The sequence below is a fragment of the Maniola hyperantus genome, chromosome 2, assembly GCF_902806685.2.
Source record: "Maniola hyperantus chromosome 2, iAphHyp1.2, whole genome shotgun sequence".
NCBI classification, from domain to species: domain Eukaryota; kingdom Metazoa; phylum Arthropoda; class Insecta; order Lepidoptera; family Nymphalidae; genus Maniola; species Maniola hyperantus.
Genome location: NC_048537.1, coordinates 9,749,449 through 9,772,318, shown reverse-complemented (window position 1 = coordinate 9,772,318; position 22,870 = coordinate 9,749,449). Strand labels below are relative to the sequence as shown.

Sequence of the window (22,870 nt, the reverse complement as noted above, 5' to 3'; positions counted from 1 at the left end):
TTTATTCTCTTTTTAACCGACTTCAAAAAAAGGAGGAGGTTCTCAATTCGTCGGAATCTTTTTTATAAAAATAATCGTTGCATTTGTGCAACATAGGTATTTGATAGATTATCGATTTGAACGGTAAACGTACCAAGTTCTGAAAATCGTAAACAATAAATATAATTAAGATCTTTTTATAAAATGCATTGTTAAGATGGTTTTTGGTGAAGTACTTAGTCAAGTCTAAGTTTTTAACAAAAGTACTATTTAAATTTCATAAAAAATTAAATTTCGTTAAAAAATAACATAAATAAAGCATTTCTAAATCACGTTTAATGTGTTATTAAAATTTAACCGCTCTAACATATGACGAGGTGGCCGAGTGGTTAAGGCGTTGGACTGCTAATCCAATGTGCTCTGCACGCGTGGGTTCGAATCCCATCCTCGTCGATATTTTTACACCTTATAATCAATTATTCGTAATTTATTTTCATACTAGGTAGATAGATCAGTATCAATGGAAAACCTTACAAGGTAACCAAACTTACCGACCGAATCGAAATCTTGTGTAATTTTTTTTATTTTGGCAGATCTGAATAGAGTTGTGTGATCACGAGGACTTTTTGTACTCATGTGGTGTGGTGTTGTGTTGGAAAGTTTCACTTATATTAATTAACTAGCTGATCCCCGCGGCTTCGCCCGCGTAGATTTAGGTTTTTAAAGATCCCGTATAGCCTATGTCACTCAGGAATAATGTAGCTTTCTACTGGTGAAAGAATTTTTAAAATCGGTTCAGTAGTTCTAAAGATTACCCCCTACAAACAAACTTAACGACATCGGGCCGTGCAGCAGAAATCGTAATATTTTAATTTCGCCATAACTTCAAAACCAAACGTCCAATTTTAATCATTCAAAGACCAAATATTATCTCCATAAACTGTTCTTAGTGATGAAATCATTTATTTTGATAAGGATTAATAGCATGAGTAAAATAAACGCGTTTAAATGTAGTCCAAAAAAAATTCAAGATTTTTAAATAAAAAAATGGTTGCTGTGCCTCACTCGACATAGATGGGTATAGTGTGTCGCGGACTTTTTTGTAGATATTTATAAGATCTACAATTAATTAGAACATTTTATGGTTCTATCTTTTATAGTTTAGGCAGCGTACGCAAAATAAGTAACTTTTCTGGTTGATTTTTTACACCTTGTGTCCGAAAAACCCAAATATCTTACGGAACCCTATTTTTTTCCAAAATAAAATATAGCCTATGTTACTCGTGGATAATGTAGCTTTCGAATGGTGAAAGAATTTTTAAAATCGGTCCAGTAGTTTTTGAGCCTATTCAGTACAAACAAACAAACAAACAAACAAACAAACAAACAAACAAACAAACAAACAAAGTTTTCCTCTTTATAATATTAGTGTAGATTAATGCTATTATTCTATGATACATATTAGATACCTACACCTATACCCTTTGGCGTGTGACTGTGGAAGTCCCTACAAAATACCTATGTCCAGCTGTGGACGTCTATCGGTTGATGATGATGATGATAACTCCCCTACTAATATGAAAAAGTATGTCTGTCTGTCGGCTAGCTTTTCACGACTCATCCGTTTAAGGTGGTTTGATAGATCCAGCCGCGAAAATTCAAATTTTAGTAAGTTTTTCGGAAATAGTAGACTTATACATCTTATAGTACCTATACATCGAAAGCTTATGGTAATGACTAATGAGTTTTGCAGGCATAACATTAACCCAACCCAAAGGAGGGTTATGTGTTTCACCTGTATGTTTGTCCGTTCCTATATCCGCTCGTAACTACTAAACGGCTCAACCGATTTTGATAAAATATGATACATCATTAGATTCGTCTTAATGGCGCGAGTGTCACAGGGTAGGTTCATAATTTAAAAAAAAACAAAATGGTGGATTTTATGCGTACATAAGTACGGGATGAAAAAGATTTAATGCAAACAGTGTTATTAACTTTGTATTAAATTACTTGTCCCAAAAAATCAAAGACTTCCCACAGGATTTTTAAAATACTTAAAATCCACGTGGACGAAGTTGCGGGCATCATCTAATTGGCACAGAGAAAGTTTGCATCGGAGATGGGCATAGACTAGGTGTCTACTATTATGCTGGAAAATCAAAAAGATTTTTAGAAACCTACGCGGTTGAAGTCGCGAAGCGGACATCACTACCTTTCAAAGACTGACACATTCCTATTAGGTTAGGTAATCAAATTAGGAACATCGCGGTACCCGCTAGGTACCTGCCACAGATAACAGATTTTTTCTACTCAGTGGTGTGGTACCACAGTTTTATGATGTCGTAAAACTATGGTGGTAGTTGGTACCTACCATGCACTGTGCACACCTACCGACTCTACTTAGTATGTGTATAGAATATAGATAGATGTATTTAGGTCACAATATATTAGGCGATACCTGCTTAGATAATTAGATATACTTACTTATACGTTTTATACAGGTGCATGTTTTTATATTCAGAAAACTAACAGGGTAGGTACTTGGCAGGTTTCGCCACAATCAATGTTATCGCCGTAATCGCCAGTGAAAAACAGATATACCTAGATAACATCCCAGTACGGCTATCATTCGTTACGAATTTATCTAGACCTGCTTTTGTTATCTTATCAAGCATTACTGCCCTTTATTTTACAAGTCTTCGCGAGGTATGCATTGGGTGCGCCCGAAGAACAAAGTAGACGGATAATAATCATTCTGTGTCATTTTTTGATACCAAAATCATTTCGATATTATTTAGAACAGAGACCATGATATTTTTGTTAATAAAAAATCTGTGAGGTGAAAAGTGATTGTTACAGTTTTTCAGTGTTACAGTAACAGCTTACCTGTCTGGATTTTTCAAGGACATTTTGGATTTTTGTTTTAGAGGTAGCTTATTTACACCTATTCACCTTACATACTGAGCTAACGAAGATATTACCTACCTACCTAATAAGTAAACGAAGTTTATTCTGGTGATAGAGTTTGTGCAGCGACCAGTAGTGGAAGGTGGGGCACGGAGTAGGTATCTTCTTGTCTTTATAAACTGTTTTATTTAAGTAGGGTCCCGTTGCAACTGTTCTACTTCAATAATAATAATCAACCGATAGACGTCCACTGCCGAATATAGATCTATTTAAGGGACCACAGGCCGTCTTTCGCCGCCTGAACGCAGGATATCGTTGCGATTCTTTTAATGTTTTCTATCCACGCGTGTGTCCACAGTCCACCAGTAATGCACCTAGACCACCGCAGTCCGCACCACAACAACGGAGCTATTCCAGCACCTTGGGAGTTGGGACTTGGGACCCGTCATTCGTACCTCGTCATTGGTACCTAATAGATAATATATTACTAGTAATACCTACCTGCTTAACTGTCTCCTAATTTACTAATCTTGAAGTTGAGTCACAGACCACAGTAGACTTTATAAACATCTACGAAAACATCCCTTCCCGCTGTCTTAAGGTTAAAGCGGATAATTTGATAGATATAATTTTTAGGGTTCCGTACCCGAAGGATGCCAACGGGACCTTTTTACTAAGCGTCCGCTGTCCGTCCGTCTGTCCTTCCGTCTGTCTGCCTGTCAGCGGGCTGTATCTCATGAACCGTAATAAGTAAAGAGCTGAAATTTCGGTCTGTATTTCTATTGCCGCTATAGCAACATAATTATAATAAAAATTTCAAAATGGCTACCTACCATGTAATTTTTTTTTTTGTAAAACGTACATTACACACGTCTTTTACGATGGTAGGTACGGAACCTTTCGTGTGCGACTCCGATTTGCACTTGACATGTTTTTTCTCACTGATAAAATTGCGTTATGTACTTACCTAGGTACTATAATTACACTGCTTGATGACTAAAAATACATACATAACACATTCGTCATCACTAAATCTACTATCATTACAATGAGTAGGTATTTCCTTTTCGTAGGCTAAGTGCCTACTATATTGTATTGACGTTGGTGATTCACTGATCCTTTAGTTATGACTTATGAATTATCGTGCAGTCTACAATAACTTAACCTATTACCTGACATGCAACAGATAATATGGTAAGTAGTGGCATAGCTTTATAGAGTCTGAAGATAAAAGCCTCAAAGTATCGATTTCAATGTAAGCTATATCTACTGATAAGGTTCGAGTCAAGCGTTGGTGTAGGATCGTAGAGTCAAGCGTTGAATTCTCTCATTAATACTTTTAGCTTACCGAATCAATTAATCAATCTATAAACCTATACATTTCATAAAACAAAAAGTTCTGACTCAATACTGTACTGACTGACTCACCCGCCCAGCCCTAACCCTTGGATCTAGAAAGCACAGTTCAATTCCTTTTATAATGTGGACAAGCGCAAAAAGGCAGGATTTTTCTAAATTCCAGTACTCCCTGTGATCCTTACTTGTCTCTTATAAATCGATGAATTATAAACTTGTACCATTGCATTGGACGTTATTTATTGGATCTCTTATTCTATACTATATCATTGTGGAATATAATTAAGTACCTACCTAATTCAATTATTTTCTTATAGAAATTGTCAGCATGTTTTGGTTGGCTATAATACTTTTAGCCGCACCCAGCTGTGTGCGTGCTCAAGCCACCGCTCAAACTAACGTGGCTCCAGAACTGAGAGAATGTTACACAGACCCAAGACTGTTGGACAGAAACAATCTACCACCAGCAACAATGCCCGTCCTCATAAGTATCATACAAAGCATTGAAGATCATCCCAACGCTAGAGATTTTAATTTACGGCAACTGAGCGTGTTGATTTTGCAGGCGTAAGTAGATCAGACACTTAGTTAGGTACCTACTTATTTTGTACTGTATAATTTAGACGAAATTTTAAGTACTGTACAAAACCATTATTGTACCACATAACAGCGAAAAACCGTGAACATACGAAACGTTTTGCTCAACGAAACGTTTATGATCTACGAACCACTAAGGTGTGGAATGCCCTTTCGGCGTCCGTGCTTCCTGCCAAAGTGCCAAGTATATTATCTAATCATAACATTTCCAAGGCAAGCGAGCTCCAATCTAGACTTCTTCATCGCTTTTTAATAGGCATGATTCTTGTTAAGCGCAAACCTACTTATTAAAATTTAAAAAAACATTGACTGGTCTCAAATAAATCCATATTTCAAATTATGGTAGTTACCTACCTTAGGAGTAGCTGCAGTAATAAGGTACCTCTATCATCTCCTATACAAATTGTGTTAATGAGTGTTCAAAATAGAACCGCAAAAATAATTTCTAATTTCACATCTGTTCACAGATTTAGACAAGATGGTATAGAGTACCATCAGCCAGACAGTTCCATCGCCACTACAAGTAATGTGATGCCTTTTGCACCGACATTCCATTCTTTCTACCGTAACAAATTGCTGCTAAGCAGAATCCTACCAGCGAATTTGCAAAATTTGGCCAATAGCACTGTCAATTCTACTCTAAAGGTTTGTTTTGTTGTGACGTGAACTGTGGTCGTATATATCAATTTTGTTACCCAAGAGATAACCACATCACTGCCCAAGTATGCCTCTCTTATTGAGAGTTACATTTTTGTTCCGTTTGCCGTGGAGACCCTGGGGCCATGGAGTCTTAGTGCTTAAATTTTTTTTACGAGACATTTAACTGCGATTAATAGCCTCATCTGGTGACAGAAGGACTGGCTCATTTTTTGCGCAACGTATTAGCCTGGCTGTCCAGCGCGGAAATGCAGCCAGTACCTACCTATTCTTGGCACCATTCCACGCGTTCATGATTTGTACAGTAATTAGATAAGGCTAGCTTTAAGATTTATAATAATATTTTCATTACCTAAGTAGCTAAATAAATCATAATTTTCTTGTAATGTTACAGTGTGCACTTCATCGAATGTTTTCAACGACAGTGGATGCTCGCGTTCGTGGTGATGAAAATAAATGTAACCAACTGTCGCAGTATCGAGCTTTGAGAACTGCTCGTGGTTTGAGAGAACATTTACTTAAAGATGATTTTGAAATGTTGGATGTAGCTACACTGTTAGTATTTTATCTATAAATGAGTTTATGCTAGTGACTTCGTCCGCATGGACTATGTAAATTTCAAACCTCATTTTAACCCACTTAGGGGTGGAATTTCGAAAAATCCTTTCTTAGTGGACATTTACTCTTTACATAGAACACACCCTTCAAATTTCTAGTCTCTAGGTCAAATTTCATGTCTCTAGGACCAGCGGCTTAGGCTGTGCGTTGATTTATCAGTCAGTCAGTTAAAATTTTATATAAACAGATAACTAAGTATTTAAACATTGTAACACTGAATCGAGCTGAAATATTACATCCCGCCAGTATTCGTTTTGTGTATCTTCCAAACTTCTTCATCCATTTCAATGTGATTTTCACCACGACATTAAATTAGATTTTACGAAAAAGAATTATTCATATTCACTTAAATTCTTAGAATAGGTAGACAAAAAAGAGGATAGGTTAAGCCATCCGTGCAAAACTATTCTTTTCAAAATTTGTTACAGAAATTCTGCAAAGAAAACAGGTCAAATGAGGCAATACAATCCAAACGATGAAGTTGATGTTTCAAATCTTAATAATTTTGATTTATCAGAGCGTCAAACATTGCTACTAAGTCAATGTCCAATTTTGGATGGTGTGGTTAGTACTCGATGGGGAGCAGTTTCAGCGGGCAATGTCATCGCAGGCATAGCAGCTGGAGCGCAACCTCAGACTATACCGATCTCAGAGTTAGCAAGGGGTTCCATTATTAATCAACCCAATATTCAATCATTTGTGACAGCGTTATATCCGGCTACATTATCAGGTAAAGGACGAAATACTCAATAGACATAATTTATTATAATCTCGTAGTAATTTATCACTTGTTTACGAATTTTTACAGGAGACTTAGCTGAAGCGGTGCTGATACAGAACTCACAAAGTGGTAGTCAATCAATATCAGTTGGTACTGCCGGTAGTTGGAATTCGACACAAGCACCCAGATACTTCATGATACATGCACCAAACGGGCTTAATAATATTGAAATGACAGACCCTGAAATGCGCGGTGATATCGACGGCTTTGTTTTAGGCAGTTCTATAACTACACTTTTACAGAGTGCTAGTCAAATAAGGCTTTCTCAAGTTCTTGATATGTACTATACTGCGAGGGTAAGAATTATAACTACCAGCTTAAGTACCAGCTTACTTTATTATTTATTCCAAACTATACCTATATAAGTTGATCTAACTTGAATACAGTCAGCTAAAAATGTCTATCAGCGGAATACGTAATTTAAAAAAAATCAATATTTTTTTAGAATGGTGTATTGGATCCAACACGAAGAGCTTGCAATCGTCAAACTCTCAGTCAAGAAGTTATTCCCACCGCTAATTTAGTAGCAGAGACCTTAGCTTTCACTGCGGTATTAGATACGAATATGCCTTTACGTGGTACAATCATAGGGGGATTAGAACAGCCTGTCAATAGTGCTGTTACGAATTTCCAATCTTATGCAAGTAAGTAATTAGTAGGTACATTAAATAACGGATCATAAACTATACAACCATGTTTTATTTGGTTCGTTAGGTGAAATTAAGCTATTGTAATATTACTTAATATAATAATTTACTTAGGTACATGTTTTTTATGAAATTTCAGGAAACAATTTCAACGATCTTAACTGTGAATTCACAGAAAGCAATACAGTTGATTTTCGCCTAAGAACTAATCTCTACCTCGTAGTTGATGTATCGTGGCCGTACCAAACCATATATCCGGCAATCTCGTATCTTCTTGATAAAATAGAAGTTGGAAAGTACGGATCAAGTGTAACTTTACTAACTGCCTTCGACGGAAGTATTGTTATCAATAAAACCTTCTCTCTAGCAGATTTTCATTCTGAATATACATTATCAAGGCATCAATCAAGTAAGTTTAGCGTCTGTTTTATCTTATCAAAAATGTGATGAAAATATTTGTGAATCATAACATTATTTTAATGTTTCGAATAATTTTAGTGCTTGGTGGAATTAATCTAGAAACTGCATTAACAAATATCCGCCTATTGATGAGTAGTGAACTAGACAATGAAAGAATAGTCAATTACGTTGGTGGAAACTCTACAGTACTTCTGTTTCTGCTAAACACTGCCGTACAAAGCAATGTTGCGGCTATGGAACAAGCTAGAATATTGAACGAAACTGTACCAGGTAATGTAAAACTGTGTGTCTTAAATTCTACAAGTAAATAATTATCTATCTACAATATTCTTCGGATTTGATTTGAAGAGCCAAGGTTTAAAAACTTATTTGGTTTTATATTTTATTTTTGCAGATTTAAGGGTTTTATACGCTAGTTCAACGAATCAATTCGATGCTTTGTGGCAATTAGTCCGTGATATGCATAATGATGTTTTAACAATAGCATTAAGTTCCGATGGCACCAATGTTGAACGTAACATGAATTCTGTTGTTTCAAGAGTTGAACTTAGTAAGTATCTTGTGTGAAACTATGTTATTTTATATTTATCTGAAGATCTTGTTATGTAACAGAAATTAAGATCAACTCGGTACATGCAGTCCAAAGAATTTGTAAAATGATATCGATATACTATCACAACTTTTACATTGTTTTTTCAGTTGGAAGAAGAATCATAAACCCTACTTGTGGATCAGATTTCCCATCTAGCGCAAAATCCGGCCAAGTTCATTTTTTAGATCATGTCGAGCCTGGCTATATCAATTACTACTCTATTAGCCCTAATTATTTTTACAATTATAATGACAATAGTAAAGTTCGCATCACACGATCTACTGCTGGTGTGGGTAATCTTGTAGTTTGTCAATCAAGATCATGGAGCCAACCTAGGTAAGCCTCATAAGGCCTGATTTTTCTTTTTCCAAATGTGATGTTCTGTCTTGGAGGACTGAAGGACGCCGAGGTGTCATGGTGCTATAAATAATGGCAGCTCTTCGCAAGAATACACTATGTCGGGACATGGGAGACATTCGGCCTTTCACCAGGAATGAAATTAAGTGAGTCGCAGACAGCCACTGAACATTGATGTAACAAGGAAATATCCACCAGTGGAAGAGCAACAGTTGAGAATGCATCGCGATGACTTATTTATATACAACGTTTAGATTAGGTTATTGGGTACTATGATACACCTACTCAGACACACAATATTAATTACAGGCAAACAAATATAAGCGTTGGCGCAGAACAAAGCGACGTAGTTTGTCAGACAATAGCAACTTCTGGTACTCGCGATGTAGAGATCAACCTGCGAGGTGCCTGCGGTGGACATATGACAATTAATTCTTGTCCATTCTTCCACATTTCTGTGCAGTCGGTCTTACCTACTACCACTACAGCTTTGACTGCTGTTTGCACAGGTAAAGAGACTTTTCTTTATATCCATCTATAATTAATTACGAGTAGGTACCTACCTTAAGTAGAATTTCGTCAGTAACATATTTTATTAAACTCCATACTTACTTCCAAATGCGAAAGTATGTCTGTCTGTTTGTTGTCATTTCACGATGCATCCGATAAACCGATTTTGATGAAAGGTTTAGGGAAATAGCTTGCTTCCCTAACTTTGCTAATTTTCATACGTAGATTTCATATTCGCACGACCGTAGGAATTTCGTATGAAAACGCATTCAATGAGAGCGCAACCTGCATATCGATTTTAGAATGTGTCGGTATCTGTGGTCGGTAAGGTATAAATCAAGCGCTGACGAATGTCTTTCACATCTTTACAGACAGGGCTTGCAGATTCCCGTACGACATCAGATACCAAGTGCAAATAGATGACTTCGGGTGCTTCAGCGGATGCGGAAGCACGACAGTCAGCCTGACTCTGTTACTTTTCGCATTTTTCTATAACCTTCTTTAAAATCTTAATACATAATATTATAGCATATAGGTATTATAGGTATTTAAGTAGCTTTTTTAATCACTGCATTTACTGCTATTTGCCAGAGTAAAGCTGCAGGTTACATGCCTTTATTAGATACTAGTAATGTTATAATATTTAGATTTTGGTTAAAAATTAGGTCAGATCATTGAATTGAAGTGCATAGGATTTCTAAAATATATAATCAAGTTTGACAACTAGGTGCCCTGGTAAAAAAACTGCTAAATTATACAATGGTACTGATTCTGAGCACAATCTAATTTTAGAGGATTCGTATCCTCTTCTTACTAATGTAACATGAAAAGGACAGACGCAGTCTGACAGTTTTAAATTTAATTTTTAGATGATAAACCCCGTGATTTTAGCGCACAGTCGCGAGCCTACTGTTTAAATTTGTAGCGTGCACTAAGAGTTAGAGTCTTGTAAAGTAAATGTAAAGTTCATGTTCCGTCCCTTTTTAGCATTGTTAAAAAGAAAAGGATGCAGGTACTGTAAAATTTAGTTTAGAGAAAGACAACGGAATCGGTGCCAATATTCCGTATGTACACTCATACGTGACTAATGTACTACACTATAGTACAAAACAGTGGTTATGGTTAAGATAACTGCCACTAATTTTAAACCACCAAATAGGTAGATTTACCGTTAGTTAAGTATTTTCTTTTAAGCTGTAACGTTATTAAGTAATACAGTACGCGGCTTTAGAAGGAGATAGCAGATTTGTAGAGTGTTGTCCCTGTCGTTGAGACCGACAAAACGTCATATAGGTATGAGTGACAGAGACAACGCTCTACAAAGCCGAAATGCAATTCTAAAGACCGATGTACATTACTTTCAGCCGCGTACCTACTGTACTAGCGACCCGCCCCGGCTTCGCACGGGTAAATTATTACAACTTTCGTAGGGATCTCTAAGTTTTTGAAAACAAAATATAGCGTATTATGTCAATGTAGCCTTCGACTGGTGAAAGAACTTTCAAAAACGGTTTAGTAGTTCCAGAGATTATTTGCTACAAATAAACTTACGAACTTTACGTCTTTATAATATTAGTATAGAATAGATTTCTACTAAACACATTTTTAACGCTGTTATATTTTTATTAATAAATAATTGTCAGCTAGTCCTCACGTCATGATAGGAAGTAATTACCTACCTAGTTCCTAGAGTAGCCGGCGGCAAATATTGTTCATCGACTTTTAGAAACAGATTTCGGTTTCGTAGAGCGTTGTCTCTGTCACTCATACCTATGTGACGTTTTGTTGGTCTCAACGACAGAGACAACGGTCTACGAAACCGCTATCTCTTTCTAAAGGTCGATGTACAATATTTCCTGCCGGATACTGTACCTACAATTCCACATGATTTACATCCTGTCTAAGAAGAAATTAAATATCCATACTTCCATACTAATATTATAAATGCGAAAGTGTGTCGGTCTGTCTGTCTGTCTGTCTGCTAGCTTTTCACGGCTCAATCGTTCAACCGATTTTAACGAAATTTGGTACGGAGATAGCTTGCATCCCGGGGAAGGACATATGCTACTTTTTATCCGTTCCCACTGGATTTTCAAAAACCTAAATCCACGCGGACGAAGTCGCGGGCATCATCTAGTAGTTCAATATTTTATTAATCTTATCACTAGTCTAGTGTGTCTAGTAGACTAAGTTTTTACAACATGCAGGGTAAACTAAATGATGTATCATGTAGGTACCTAATGTAAATAAGAAGTTTATGTAGATGGCACATTGTAGGTACGTAAGTATGTAACAGCTGTAAAAATATTTCAATAATAATGATTTATGACTGTAAAATATCTGCTAATAGGATATTTGACGCATGTAAAATATATCGTCTATTGATGACATCCGTATTGAATAGAAATTTTGGAAACCAACTATTTAGCCAATTATGAAAAATACGAGATATTTTAAGAGAAAATCGAGAAAGAAAATGTTTTTTTTGTCCACTTTAGTCACGTGATCGTAAACGGCTGTGATTGGCCGAGTGGTTGATGACGTCAACTTTTCGTAAACAGTTGCGTGTATACATGGTGTATAAATAACCAAAGTTTACGAACAGGTGACGTCAAAATGACGTATGAGGCGCAATATTGTCAGGAAAGCGTTTTCGCGGGATATTTAAATAATATTTTTTGTTTTTGTTTTTTTTGCACTATACCACATGTAATGGAACTAAAAATAAAATATACATTTTCTATAGAGTACTTTAAACATCAGTAATTAACGTAAACAGTTTTTAAAAATCTCTCAAACACTCTATTGCTATCCGTGAAGGAACTTGTGTAGACTGTAGAATAGGTTGAAATAAAGAAAAGAAATTTTATACTTACCAGCTGCTTTTAATTTAGATGTAGGTGTATGTTAGCTAATACTAATAGGTACAGTCTACTAGCTAGGTAGCTAATTTTTAAAACTACTTATTATATTTTTGTCAATAAAGAAGACGTTAGGTACCTGAAATGGTATTTAGATGAGTTTTTTAAATAAAATTTTACTTTGAGAAATGGTTTTTATTTGCCTGTGTGAACGAATTGTAGGTATGTATAGGTAGAGGTCCGGTATAAATATAATAAATAAAATAAACAAAAGTTCATCTGTTATTAAATTGTGATAGAGAATGTGTAGATTGATACATCGCACATAGATTGCCAAATCAAACTTATCTAGGTATAGAATATAGATGAATAGACATACGATCTATGATCACAGTATCGTACCGGAACGCTAATATTTTCATTCTAAACTTATTCGCCAGCGAGACAGGAGAGTGGGGAAAGCGGATAGGGAGGTGTGAGGAGTGCAACGGATTGACGTGATTTTTGCATCATCATCATCAACCTTTACATCCACTGTTGGACATAGGCCTTCTCTAAAGAGCGCCACCACACCCGGTCCTCAGCCTTCCTCTTCCAGCCACTTCCCGCCAGGCTCTTTATATCATCGGTTCAACGTGCTGAAGGGCGTCCTACACTGTGCTTGCTATACGCGGTCTCCACTCAAGAACTTTCCGGCTCCATCGAGAAACGGCCATCGCCTCTACGACATGCATGACCTCAGACCTGCCCACTGCCACTTCAGCTTGCTTTTTGCTTTTTGCACGGATATTAGATATACTTAGTTCGAGACTCAAGAGTCTGGAGGAGTACGAAGTCGCGGGTATCAGCTCGTATTTAATAAACCCATACAATTTAATAATTAAAGTGGTAAGGTTATCGAGGTAATTATCCTTTTTTTGATCACTTTATCGACAAATACTTATGCATTACCAACCCTACCTTGCGCCATTTGCTATGCCAGGGTGTGCATGTGTGTGTAGGGCGTAGGTAATGCACGGTAAAATCTGAAATCATTTCAGGTCTAACTTGTTTCTTTAGCCTATGGCCCCTATATTCAATGTCTATGATTCAATGTATTCCGTGGCCTATGGTTTTCAGTCATTGTCATCAGTGTCACTGGTGTCACTTGTCTTGTCAAGGCTTAGAAGGGCTAGAATCTAGAGCCGCAAAACTAGTTTAAAAGTATTGTCACTCATCCATTTGCAATGCTGCCAGCTTAGTGCTTTAATAGGACAAATATTAACCATTTAAGACCTACTTAAAAAAAGTGTCGACTAGCCTATTCTAAAACAGATTTTTCTTTATTTTTGTGCATTATAGATTTTGATTTATCAAGGAAATCTGAAATAATTATGGTCAAAAAAGTTCATGTAGGCTATATTTTACAGAAAAAAATGAACACTAACTATAATTGTTTTTTTTTAATATTTACAATAAATCTCCATAAACAAAGTTAGTTTTGCAGTTCGTTAACAAAATTGATTTAGGTACCTACTTCTTTTGTAGTACGGAATCCTCAGTGCGCGAGTCTGACTCGCACTTGGCTGGGTTTTTTTTTTAGTGAAATCACAATCTAGTGCATTTTTTATAAAGGCGGTGACAACACTGGTCATTTGTCCTCTTCTCATATGTGTCGTGTCCGTCTTCTCAAAACAAGGACTATACCTACCTATCTGTGGTCCTCTTAAGGTGCTCTTAAGTCAAATGTTTCCATATGTTAAAAGTACTCTGTGGTCAAATGTCATGCAAATATGTCAATGAAATAAAATTCAAATAAAAATCAAATAAACATTGCAATTTCAAGGTTTTATCAAGATTTAAGATTTTAAGGAGTTTAAAATGTCCGGGGAAGATTGTGAATCGCTTGATAAAGGTGATAGTGATGGACAAAAGCCGGACAAAATGTTTACCTTGAAGAAATGGAACGCAGTGGCGATGTGGAGCTGGGATGTTGAATGTGATACCTGTGCAATTTGCCGCGTTCAAGTCATGGGTTAGTTTGTTTTGTTCTTCGCTGCTTGCTATCTTTGGCCTGAGAGCCCATATAAAATTTTGAAGGAGATGTGATACAAAAGCTGAGAGTTGCTTCTTCTGCCTTGCCTAAATATATGGCAACTGTTGTGGTAGTGTACGGCCACACTTAGGGCCCTATCTTCTTTTATTCATCAACATCATGATTCACTCATCGCTGGCTTTACTGAGCACGGGTCGCCCCTTTGAATGAGAAGGGTTTAAGTCATAGTCTGCCATGCTGCCCCAGGGTGGATTGGCATACTTTACTAAACTTTGAAAATATTATATGGTGAACTCTCACACATTGCAGGTTTCCCCACATTGTTTTCTTTCGCTGTTTTTAAGCAGTTAACACCAATAGTATTTTATATGAGTAAAGTAACTATTAGATAATAAATAATCTTCATTCTAGAAACTAAAATATTCAACATTTTAAAAATAATATTTGTTTTTTTACACCTGGTTATAGGCACCAATAGATCATATTATAACAAAAAAAGTAAAATCACTAGTAGTTAACACCCTCTTTCACCAATAGGTGGCCTAAATTTATTTGAATAAAAACTCATTAATTAGGAATAAAACCTCTAGAAATAATTCCTCTTTTATTGTACCACCACACAAGAATGGGTTCATATTTAAGATTCCAAAATATTTCTTGGTCTTTGTCAGTCATAACTCATAATATTACCCATATTGGATTAGTCATAACTCATAATATACATAGCCTATAATATGTGGAATGCTGAGGTGCAGTCAACAACACCACATTTAACAAAATGTAACTAATTTAAAAATTTCAAGGGATAGTTTCAGTACTTGCAAATAACTACACACAAATAATATAGTAACACACACTCATATACACACTCTCAAATTGTAATAGAAAACTGATTAAGTAGTTACAACTTATAAGGTAGTAGTACTTAAACAATTTAAAACTTAAATCTGCGTGGATTTAGGTTAATAAAAATCCTGTGGGAACTCTTTGATTTTGTAGGATTAAAAGTAACCTATGTCCTTCCCCGGGATGCAAGCTATCTCGGTACCAAAATTCGTCAAAATTGGTTAAACTGTTGGGCCGTGAAAAGCTAGCAGACAGACAGACGTACAGACACACTTTCATTTATAGTATGGATTTTAATTAAGTAAATACAATATTTTTGCATTATAATTTAACTAAGTACTTGATAAAACATACTTAAATAAAGTTGTTAGCGACTATTTAAAATATTAGGTATATGGTTTACATCAATGGGTAAATTTTAATATTTAATCATGAACAAAAGTTCTTGTGATTTTCTATCTTCTATACTTACATATAAAAAGACTTCCTAACTAATTGACTAACTGACATATCTCTCTACGCATATTGTGGACTGGGTCACAAAACTTAAAATTTTGATAGCATGTTATAGTATAAAAGTATGAGAGTCCTTTAAAACTTATACATATATATTATTGAAGATATGTACTCTAAGCTTTTTGTTAAAAATGAAAAAAATAATTTAAGTAATATTATGTTTCAAATTACTTTCAAAATTTTTGGAAATTCCACCTCGAAGAGATTTTCAGAAGGTTCAGGTAGATATACCTTTTATATTCTGTAGTACAGAGCTGAGTTGTGAATGTGAATGTCCGAATTAATGCGAATGTTCCGCATTTGCGGAAGCGGATGCGCATATCCGAATACCCGGTTGGTTACCATTATACACTTTTTGATTGGTCAGTTAGCGAACGAAAAATATACCAACTAGCAAACACTCGCGAAGCACGCGCGTGTTCCGCATTTGCGGACGCAAATGCAAATATCTGTAACACCCTGTACTTTACATCTGTAAAGTATAAAGACGAGACTAGTACCTATTGTGTATTGTGGATCTTGTCAGAAAGGACAGCTCTACATTTTCACACAATTAGATTTTACTACTCTAACAAGTAATAATAAATATGTATTTTGCTCTCATTAAATTAAATTATGACTTAGCAACCACTGGGAAGTGGCTTTATATTTGCAATTGAACTCATTCTGCGACTCCTTGGTATAATTCTGCCAGTCATTTTATTTTCAATTTGTTCAAGACTCTTGCCTCTCGTTTCTGGGACACAAATAACAACAAAAAATAAACCAATGAAACAAATACAACCAAATAACCAAAATGTCCCTGCTGGTCCTATGCCGACTAAAATATTGTGGAAAGTTTTTGTTACTGTAAATGTGCATAGCCAGTTAAAAGCGGTACATATTGATGCGGCACCTCCTCTGACTTTAGCAGGCAATATTTCACCCATCATTAGCCACGGTATCGGACCAAATGCTAACGAAAATCCAAGCAAATAGATCATAATACTTGTAAGGGGAAGCCATCCCAATTTCGATACATCTGAATTTAAATTATCGCGTGCGTAAAAAAAAGAACCTAAAACTACAAGTGTGACGGTCATAGTCACAGATGAAATGTAAAGCAACATTTTGCGTCCAGCTCTGTCAATGAGAGCTGTAGCGAAAAATGTTGATATGAAATTAACAAGACCTACAATGATTGTAGATAGATTTTCATCTACAGAACTACCAGACATTTTAAATATTTTAACTGTGTAAAATATAACAGCGTTTATTCCAGACATCTGTTGAAAAGCCATGAGGCCTAAGCAAATTAATATCGATTTCATATATTTCATGTCCAATATTTCTCTAACGCTGGATCCGTTTTCTATCTCCGCATCTGAAAGTGCTATGTCGCGCATCTCGTTATCAATTTTAGTATTAGAACCGCGTAGCCACTGCAAAGCTTTACGAGCTTCTTCGTTTCGTCCACGAGAAATATACCAGCGAGGAGTTTCAGGGATCATCAACATGAGTACTAAGAATGGAACGGGCAGAGATGCCCCGAGGTAGGCCAGTTGAGACCAATCAAGATATTTTCCGGTAACGTAACAGATAAGAATACCAATATTTCCAATAGCGGTAGGAAATAATCCTAAAGTGCCGCGAACTTCTGGTTGAATCGTTTCTCCAAGATACACGGGAAAGGCTAAGGAACCAATACCTACACATAGACCGCATATTGCTCGTCCGGCAAGCACCAAGTGAACCATTTTGGCTGTGGCTATTAACATCCAACCAACAAAGAACGGAACTGCTGTGAAAAGAATAGTTCTTCGTCTGCCGATGTAGTCCACCAAAGGGCCTCCTAGCACTCCTCCTGCTAATGCAGCTAACGGCATAAGACCACCAACCCAGCTTGCCTGTGAAGGAAATATGATATTATTATTTATATTCGGTATTTTTTCCGACATTTTGCACGATAAATCAAAAACTATTATGCATAAAAATTAATAAAAAACTGTAAATTTTTTCCTTTCACATGATACCCAACTTGGTAGGTATAGTTATCTTACTTTGAAAATTGAAAATACTAATTATTTGTTCATGAACACATTTTTTTTTCGGTTTTCGGATTTTTTCCTTTACTTGTGCTATAAGACCTACCTATCTGCCAAATTTCATGATTCTAGGTCAACGGGAAGTACCCTATAGGTTTTCTTGACAGACACGACAGGTAAACAGACAGACAGACAGACAACGAAATGATCCTATAAGGGTTTTTCCTTTTAAGGTACGGAACCCTAAAAATGAATGTATCTTTGTTTGTTTGTTTGACCCTTTGCGCTCCTACATCATCCAATTGAGATGCAAATATGTACAGTTGTTGTTGGGACTTGCGGGAAGCTTGCTTCTAACAATATCATCAATGTAAAAAAATAGAGGGCAAGAGAGCCGTTCGTTGCAAATATCGCAACGTATGCCCAGCATCCTAATAATATTAATAAAATAATTCAATAACCATTGTAACCTCTGACTCGGTACGCGATTTGGCGTTGCTGTAAGCATACCACTGAGTGGAAAATAGCCCGATTTTCGGCATTATCATTTGGACGTTTTGGCTGAAATTTTGAATGGAGATAGCTAGCTTTATACCCTGACTAACGTGCGAACTCTTTGTTTTTCCGGGATAAACAGGACCCTATGTCCTTTCCCGGATTATAAGCTAACTCTGTAACAAATTTCATCAAAATCGTTTGAACGGTTGGGCCGTGAAAAGTTAGCAGAGAGACAGACAGACACACTTTCGCATTTATAATATTAGTATGGATAAAGCATAATATATCTACAATATTTGACGAGTTTGCAAATGTTGAATTAAATCATGAGAAACATACTTCTTCCTCTGAAACGGATATGTTCGTGCTATTTTGCATTGTGACCAGCGCTGGTGATGTATAAGCAGAAGAATATCCCACAATCATCGATCCCATAGATACGGCAATTGCAGCTAATATCTGTGAAATAAATAAAGTACTGTTTATAATACTTGCTGACACTTCCACACCTTCGCCTATCTACTCTATAGAATAATTAATGTTAATGCACTATATAAGTACATCGTCTTACTGAAAGTTACTTAAATAAATGTTGTAATCGCGTATTAGTGTAATCGCGGTAAAAAGACTGAAAAGTTTTGAAATTTTAAGCAAATACACAGATAGGTAAAAGAGGAATTCTCTTATTGAAAGTACGGATTGAGATTTTTTATAATCACTAGGTTTTTATAATAATTAAAAATAGCGAGAAAGCGAGTAGGCGACACCTGATGTTAAATGATTAATTACGGCTGCACATGAATATTTTTTTCTGCATTTATATATGCACCTAGTAGGTACAGGCACAGCCGTAGACACTGTAGTATTTCCGGTTTTCATCGGTTCTATGCCATTGTCGTCAATTTTGCGCGTCTTAGCTGTTAACACATATAATACATAAGTGGTGGTCTGTGGCTGTTAAGAATCGATTTTTGACTGGGATAATTAAAAAATACATGTAAATATTTAAAAAGATTAAAAATTGCTTTATCTTTGAGTATTAGTCCATACTAACATTATAAATGCGAAACTGTGTCTGTCTGTCTGTCTGTCTTTCTGGTAGCCTTTCACGGCCCATCCGTTCAACAGATTTTGACGAAATTTGGTACAGCGATAGCTTGCATCCCGGGGAAGGACATAGGCTACTTTTTATCCCGGAAATTCAAAGAGTGCTTTAAAGAGAAAGATTTTAAAAACCTACATCCACGCGGACGACGTCGCGGGCATCATCTAGTATAATATAAAAACGTGTAACGGTTTAAAATAGTTTAGCGCATATTATGTTGGAAATATTTACCAAGTTAAAATGGACAAACAAGATTCGTTCGCAAGTGTACAATGAACTTTCTTAATGACTATTAAATGAATTGCATATGACGGCATAGTCGGGACTCGGGAGGTGTGTACGGGCTGCATACGAACAATTAAAGCAATCATCAACGATCATTGTTTCCACTTACGTACACGACCGCTAAATCACTTCATGTAATCGATATCATTTTATCAATGCGTATTTGTCACATTTATAATGTTCATAGGACCTACCAATGTAAAACCGGCCAAGTGTGAGTCAGGCTCGCGCAACGAGGGTTCCGTACTACAGTCGTATTTTTTTGACATCTTGCACGATAATTCGAAAACTATGATGCATAAAAATAAATAAAAATCTGTTTAAGAATGCACAGGTAAAGGAAGCCCTTTCATATGATACCCCTTTTGATATAGTTATCTTACTTCGAAAAGTGAAAATACAAATTTTTTGTTCATGATAATCAATTTAATTTTTTTATGTGATGTAACCACAAATTCACAGTGTTCAGATTTTTACCCTAATGTCTGCTATAAGACCTACCTACCTGCCAAATTTCATGATTCTAGGTCAACGGGCAGTACCTACCCTGTAGGTTTCTTGACAGACCGACAGACAGACAACAAAGTGATCCTATAAGGGTTCCGTTTTTCCTTTTGAGGTACGGAACCCTAAAAAGAGTTTGTTTACATTGAACTTAGTCTAAGAATGAAAATATTCAAATAAAAAAATAATCAGATACAAAGAAAGAAAGAAGAAAACAGATTTTTATTTATTTTTATGCATCATAGTTTTTGAATTATCCTGCAAAATGTCGAAAAAATACGACTGTAGTACGGAACCCTCATTGCGCGAGCCTGACTCGCACTTGACCGGTTTTTTTGTGTGATGTGACCACAAATCTGCGGTTTTCGGATTTATTCCTTTACTTGTGCTATAACTACCTGCCAAATTTCATGATTCTAGGTCAACGGGACCTATAGGTTTTCGTGACAGACACGACAAAAAGACGGACAGACGGACAGACGGATAGATGGATAGACAGACAACGAAGTGATCCTATAAGGGTTCCTTTTTTCCTTTTGGGGTACGGAACCCTTATAATCAAGAAACCTTAATTAATAATTTTACACCTATTCAACGAGATCTCACTTGAAAGGGTAGATATATCTAAATAATCTTTTTTTAATTTACATGTTCAGGAGGTATCCTGCAAGATTTTTTTCAGTCGGAATGTACCTACTTATACCTACGTAGCGGTAAGTAGGTTTTTATAACTCTGCCAAACAATTCGATATCTGTAATCTTTTTATAATGACTAACAAATAGGCGGATAGACGTACTGGGCGATATAATAAGGGTTCCTTGTTCTACTACGGAACCCTAAAAAATTTTTTTTTGTAATATCTAATTAGCTGACCTGCCCCGTTTCAGAAATTTGTGAAAAAAAAAACTGCACGCATAATTTTAAATTTCTAGACCAGTTTGAGCCGTAGCTTAGGTTTCGTAAGTTTTAAATTGTACATACATACATAATTATTTTCACAAAAAAGTTTGAACAATACGTTTCAATTGTTTGTCTTTTCAAATTAAAATTTTAAAAAGAACTAAAATATTCACCTACCTGTGAGAATGTATATTTCGGCTTTTCATATTCACTGCCACTTACAACAATGCTATAATGCGTATCCGCTCTCATTAATATCTTCATTTTTGTTTTCTATGTAATAGGTACGTTTATCATACAAAAATTCAATCACAATTCACAAGTGAATACTAATCTTAGCCAAGCACTGTGAAATCAATGTTGAACGTACATGGTGCATTCAAGAAATGAATATGTCCCTGCGCAGTCTCAGCGATTTATAGGAGCACACAAATTGATTCTTATTACGTTTTACATTTGAGTACTTATTACGTTTTTCATATTTTATTTTAAAAACTAGCGGATTCCCGCGTGTGCTACTACGCAAATATTGCCATACCTATAAAAGTAAATAATTACAGTCCTGCGCGTTGCTGGAGCGAGGTGCGAGTCAAATCCACGCTCTTATGTATATCATTTCCAAACTTGTCGTTTACTAAACCACTGTCTTGCACCAACATCAGAAAAAGTCTGCCAACTACTCTTTTTTAAATGTTGTATAGAAGCAGGCGTTACTTTGCGAAAATCCATGATATACAATGAACTAAAAGCTTAATTTGCTATAATCCTTTGAAACAGATAAAATATGTATGGTGCAACATGCAGCATGCGACATGCACCGCCCGCTCTCCCACTGCTACACAACACTGAGTAGGTGATTCGATAAATCTCAACTTTAGCAGAAAAGCGAAACCCATGTAAATATTAACTGCCTTTTTATTTTATCTTATACTAGATGATACCCGCGACTTCGTCCGCGTGGATTTAGGATTTTAAAAATCCCGTGGGAACTCTTTGATTTTCTTCGGGATAAAAAGTAGCCTATGTCCTTCCCCGCGATGCAAGCTATCTCTGTACCAAATTTCATCAAAATTGGTTGAACGGATGGGCCGTGAAAAGCTAGCAGACAGACAGACATTCTTTCGCATTTACAATATTAATATGGGTCGTGTGTGTAAGGAAATAGTCCAAGATTCTCTACCAAGCGTGGCACATGTTGTTTGTAAATCTTGGAACTCCCTGTAAACAAAATATATGGATGTAATCAATTCTCCTAACGTGAGCATAAACAACAACCGGAACATCTGATTGGAGGCAAACAACAAGACGATGTGTTGCGATTATTTTATTGTGAATTAAATCAATTTATTATATGAACTACTAACTAATGCTCGCGACTTCGTCCGCGTGGATTACACAAATTTCAAACCCTTAGGGGTTGAATTTTCAAAAACCCTTTCTTAGCGGATGCCTACGTCATAATAGCTAGGTATCTGCATGCCAAATTTCAGCCCGATCCGTCCTATAGTTTGAGCTGTGCGTCGATAGATCAGTCAGTCAGTCAGTCACCTTTTCCATTTATATATTTAGATATTTAGATGTATGAACTTTGGTGATTCCATCAGTAGGATTCTACTGTTTATGGGCTATGTACGATGTAGATATCTGATTTCCTGTATGTCTGTGCTAAATGTTTCTTTTAATTTAATGAATTTTTAACTGATTTTATTATTAAGTATACAGGGTGTAACGAGAACGCTAGCAAAACCTTAGCGTTATTGTTATATTATGTACTACCTAAACACAATCCAATACTGTATATAATAGTGATTTAGTATTTTTTAAACCCGAAATGTTTAGCGTGCAAGCCTATGACGCGGCATAGACTAGGC

General features: G+C 36.1%; 3 protein-coding genes and 1 non-coding gene across 7 annotated transcripts in view; 3 read left to right on the top strand and 1 right to left on the bottom strand.

The window, feature by feature from the left end:
* The first annotated feature begins 350 nt into the window (after positions 1–350).
* Positions 351–432, top strand: TRNAS-GCU (transfer RNA serine (anticodon GCU)). Its single transcript has one exon. It is a non-coding gene; the product is annotated as a tRNA-Ser (tRNA).
* Positions 433–2,612: 2,180 nt separating this feature from the next.
* LOC117994053 (uncharacterized) lies at positions 2,613–12,299 on the top strand. Of its 4 annotated transcripts, none has more exons than XM_069505944.1 (14): positions 2,613–2,911; positions 3,248–3,354; positions 4,563–4,812; positions 5,310–5,487; positions 5,894–6,054; positions 6,546–6,847; positions 6,926–7,194; positions 7,344–7,542; positions 7,685–7,954; positions 8,044–8,235; positions 8,360–8,515; positions 8,665–8,893; positions 9,224–9,423; positions 9,796–12,299. In XM_069505944.1, exons 2-14 carry the CDS (start codon positions 3,258–3,260, stop codon positions 9,927–9,929), a joined length of 2,637 nt encoding a protein of 878 aa, XP_069362045.1. In that variant the 5' UTR covers positions 2,613–2,911; positions 3,248–3,257; the 3' UTR covers positions 9,930–12,299. The 4 variants fall into 4 exon arrangements, with proteins under 4 accessions (XP_069362045.1, XP_069362042.1, XP_034837822.1 ...); XM_069505941.1 differs by having other exon boundaries at positions 2,613–3,043; XM_034981931.2 differs by lacking the exon at positions 3,248–3,354 and having other exon boundaries at positions 2,614–2,911.
* LOC117994163 (facilitated trehalose transporter Tret1-like) lies at positions 7,578–21,412 on the bottom strand. The gene is made up of 3 exons (XM_034982057.2): positions 21,177–21,412; positions 18,544–18,663; positions 7,578–17,568 (listed from the first exon to the last, which is right to left on the bottom strand). The coding sequence occupies exons 1-3, from the start codon at positions 21,261–21,263 to the stop codon at positions 16,303–16,305; spliced, it is 1,473 nt and encodes a 490-aa protein (XP_034837948.1). The 5' UTR covers positions 21,264–21,412; the 3' UTR covers positions 7,578–16,302.
* Roc2 (Regulator of cullins 2) overlaps positions 14,027–22,870 on the top strand; it is a 36,404-nt gene continuing 27,560 nt past the window's right edge. The window contains exon 1 of the mRNA XM_034982194.2: positions 14,027–14,299. Coding sequence (XP_034838085.1) covers positions 14,146–14,299 — 154 coding nt within the window. The 5' untranslated portion in view covers positions 14,027–14,145. The remainder of the gene's footprint in view (positions 14,300–22,870) is intronic.

What these genes read in the sequence shown, in the direction of transcription:
- LOC117994163 (XM_034982057.2), bottom strand. Translation starts at nt 21,263, where the DNA reads ATGAAGATATTAATGAGAGCGGATACGCATTATAGCATTGTTGTAAGT. An exon ending in CGAAATATACATTCTCACAG is followed by an intron (nt 18,664 to 21,176) that starts GTAGGTGAATAT and finishes TTTATTTCACAG; the next exon opens with ATATTAGCTGCAATTGCCGT. An exon ending in TATCCGTTTCAGAGGAAGAA is followed by an intron (nt 17,569 to 18,543) that starts GTATGTTTCTCA and finishes TTTCCTTCACAG; the next exon opens with GCAAGCTGGGTTGGTGGTCT.
- LOC117994053 (XM_069505944.1), top strand. Translation starts at nt 3,258, where the DNA reads ATGCACCTAGACCACCGCAGTCCGCACCACAACAACGGAGCTATTCCA. An exon ending in AGCGTGTTGATTTTGCAGGC is followed by an intron (nt 4,813 to 5,309) that starts GTAAGTAGATCA and finishes ATCTGTTCACAG; the next exon opens with ATTTAGACAAGATGGTATAG. An exon ending in TTTGACTGCTGTTTGCACAG is followed by an intron (nt 9,424 to 9,795) that starts GTAAAGAGACTT and finishes ACATCTTTACAG; the next exon opens with ACAGGGCTTGCAGATTCCCG.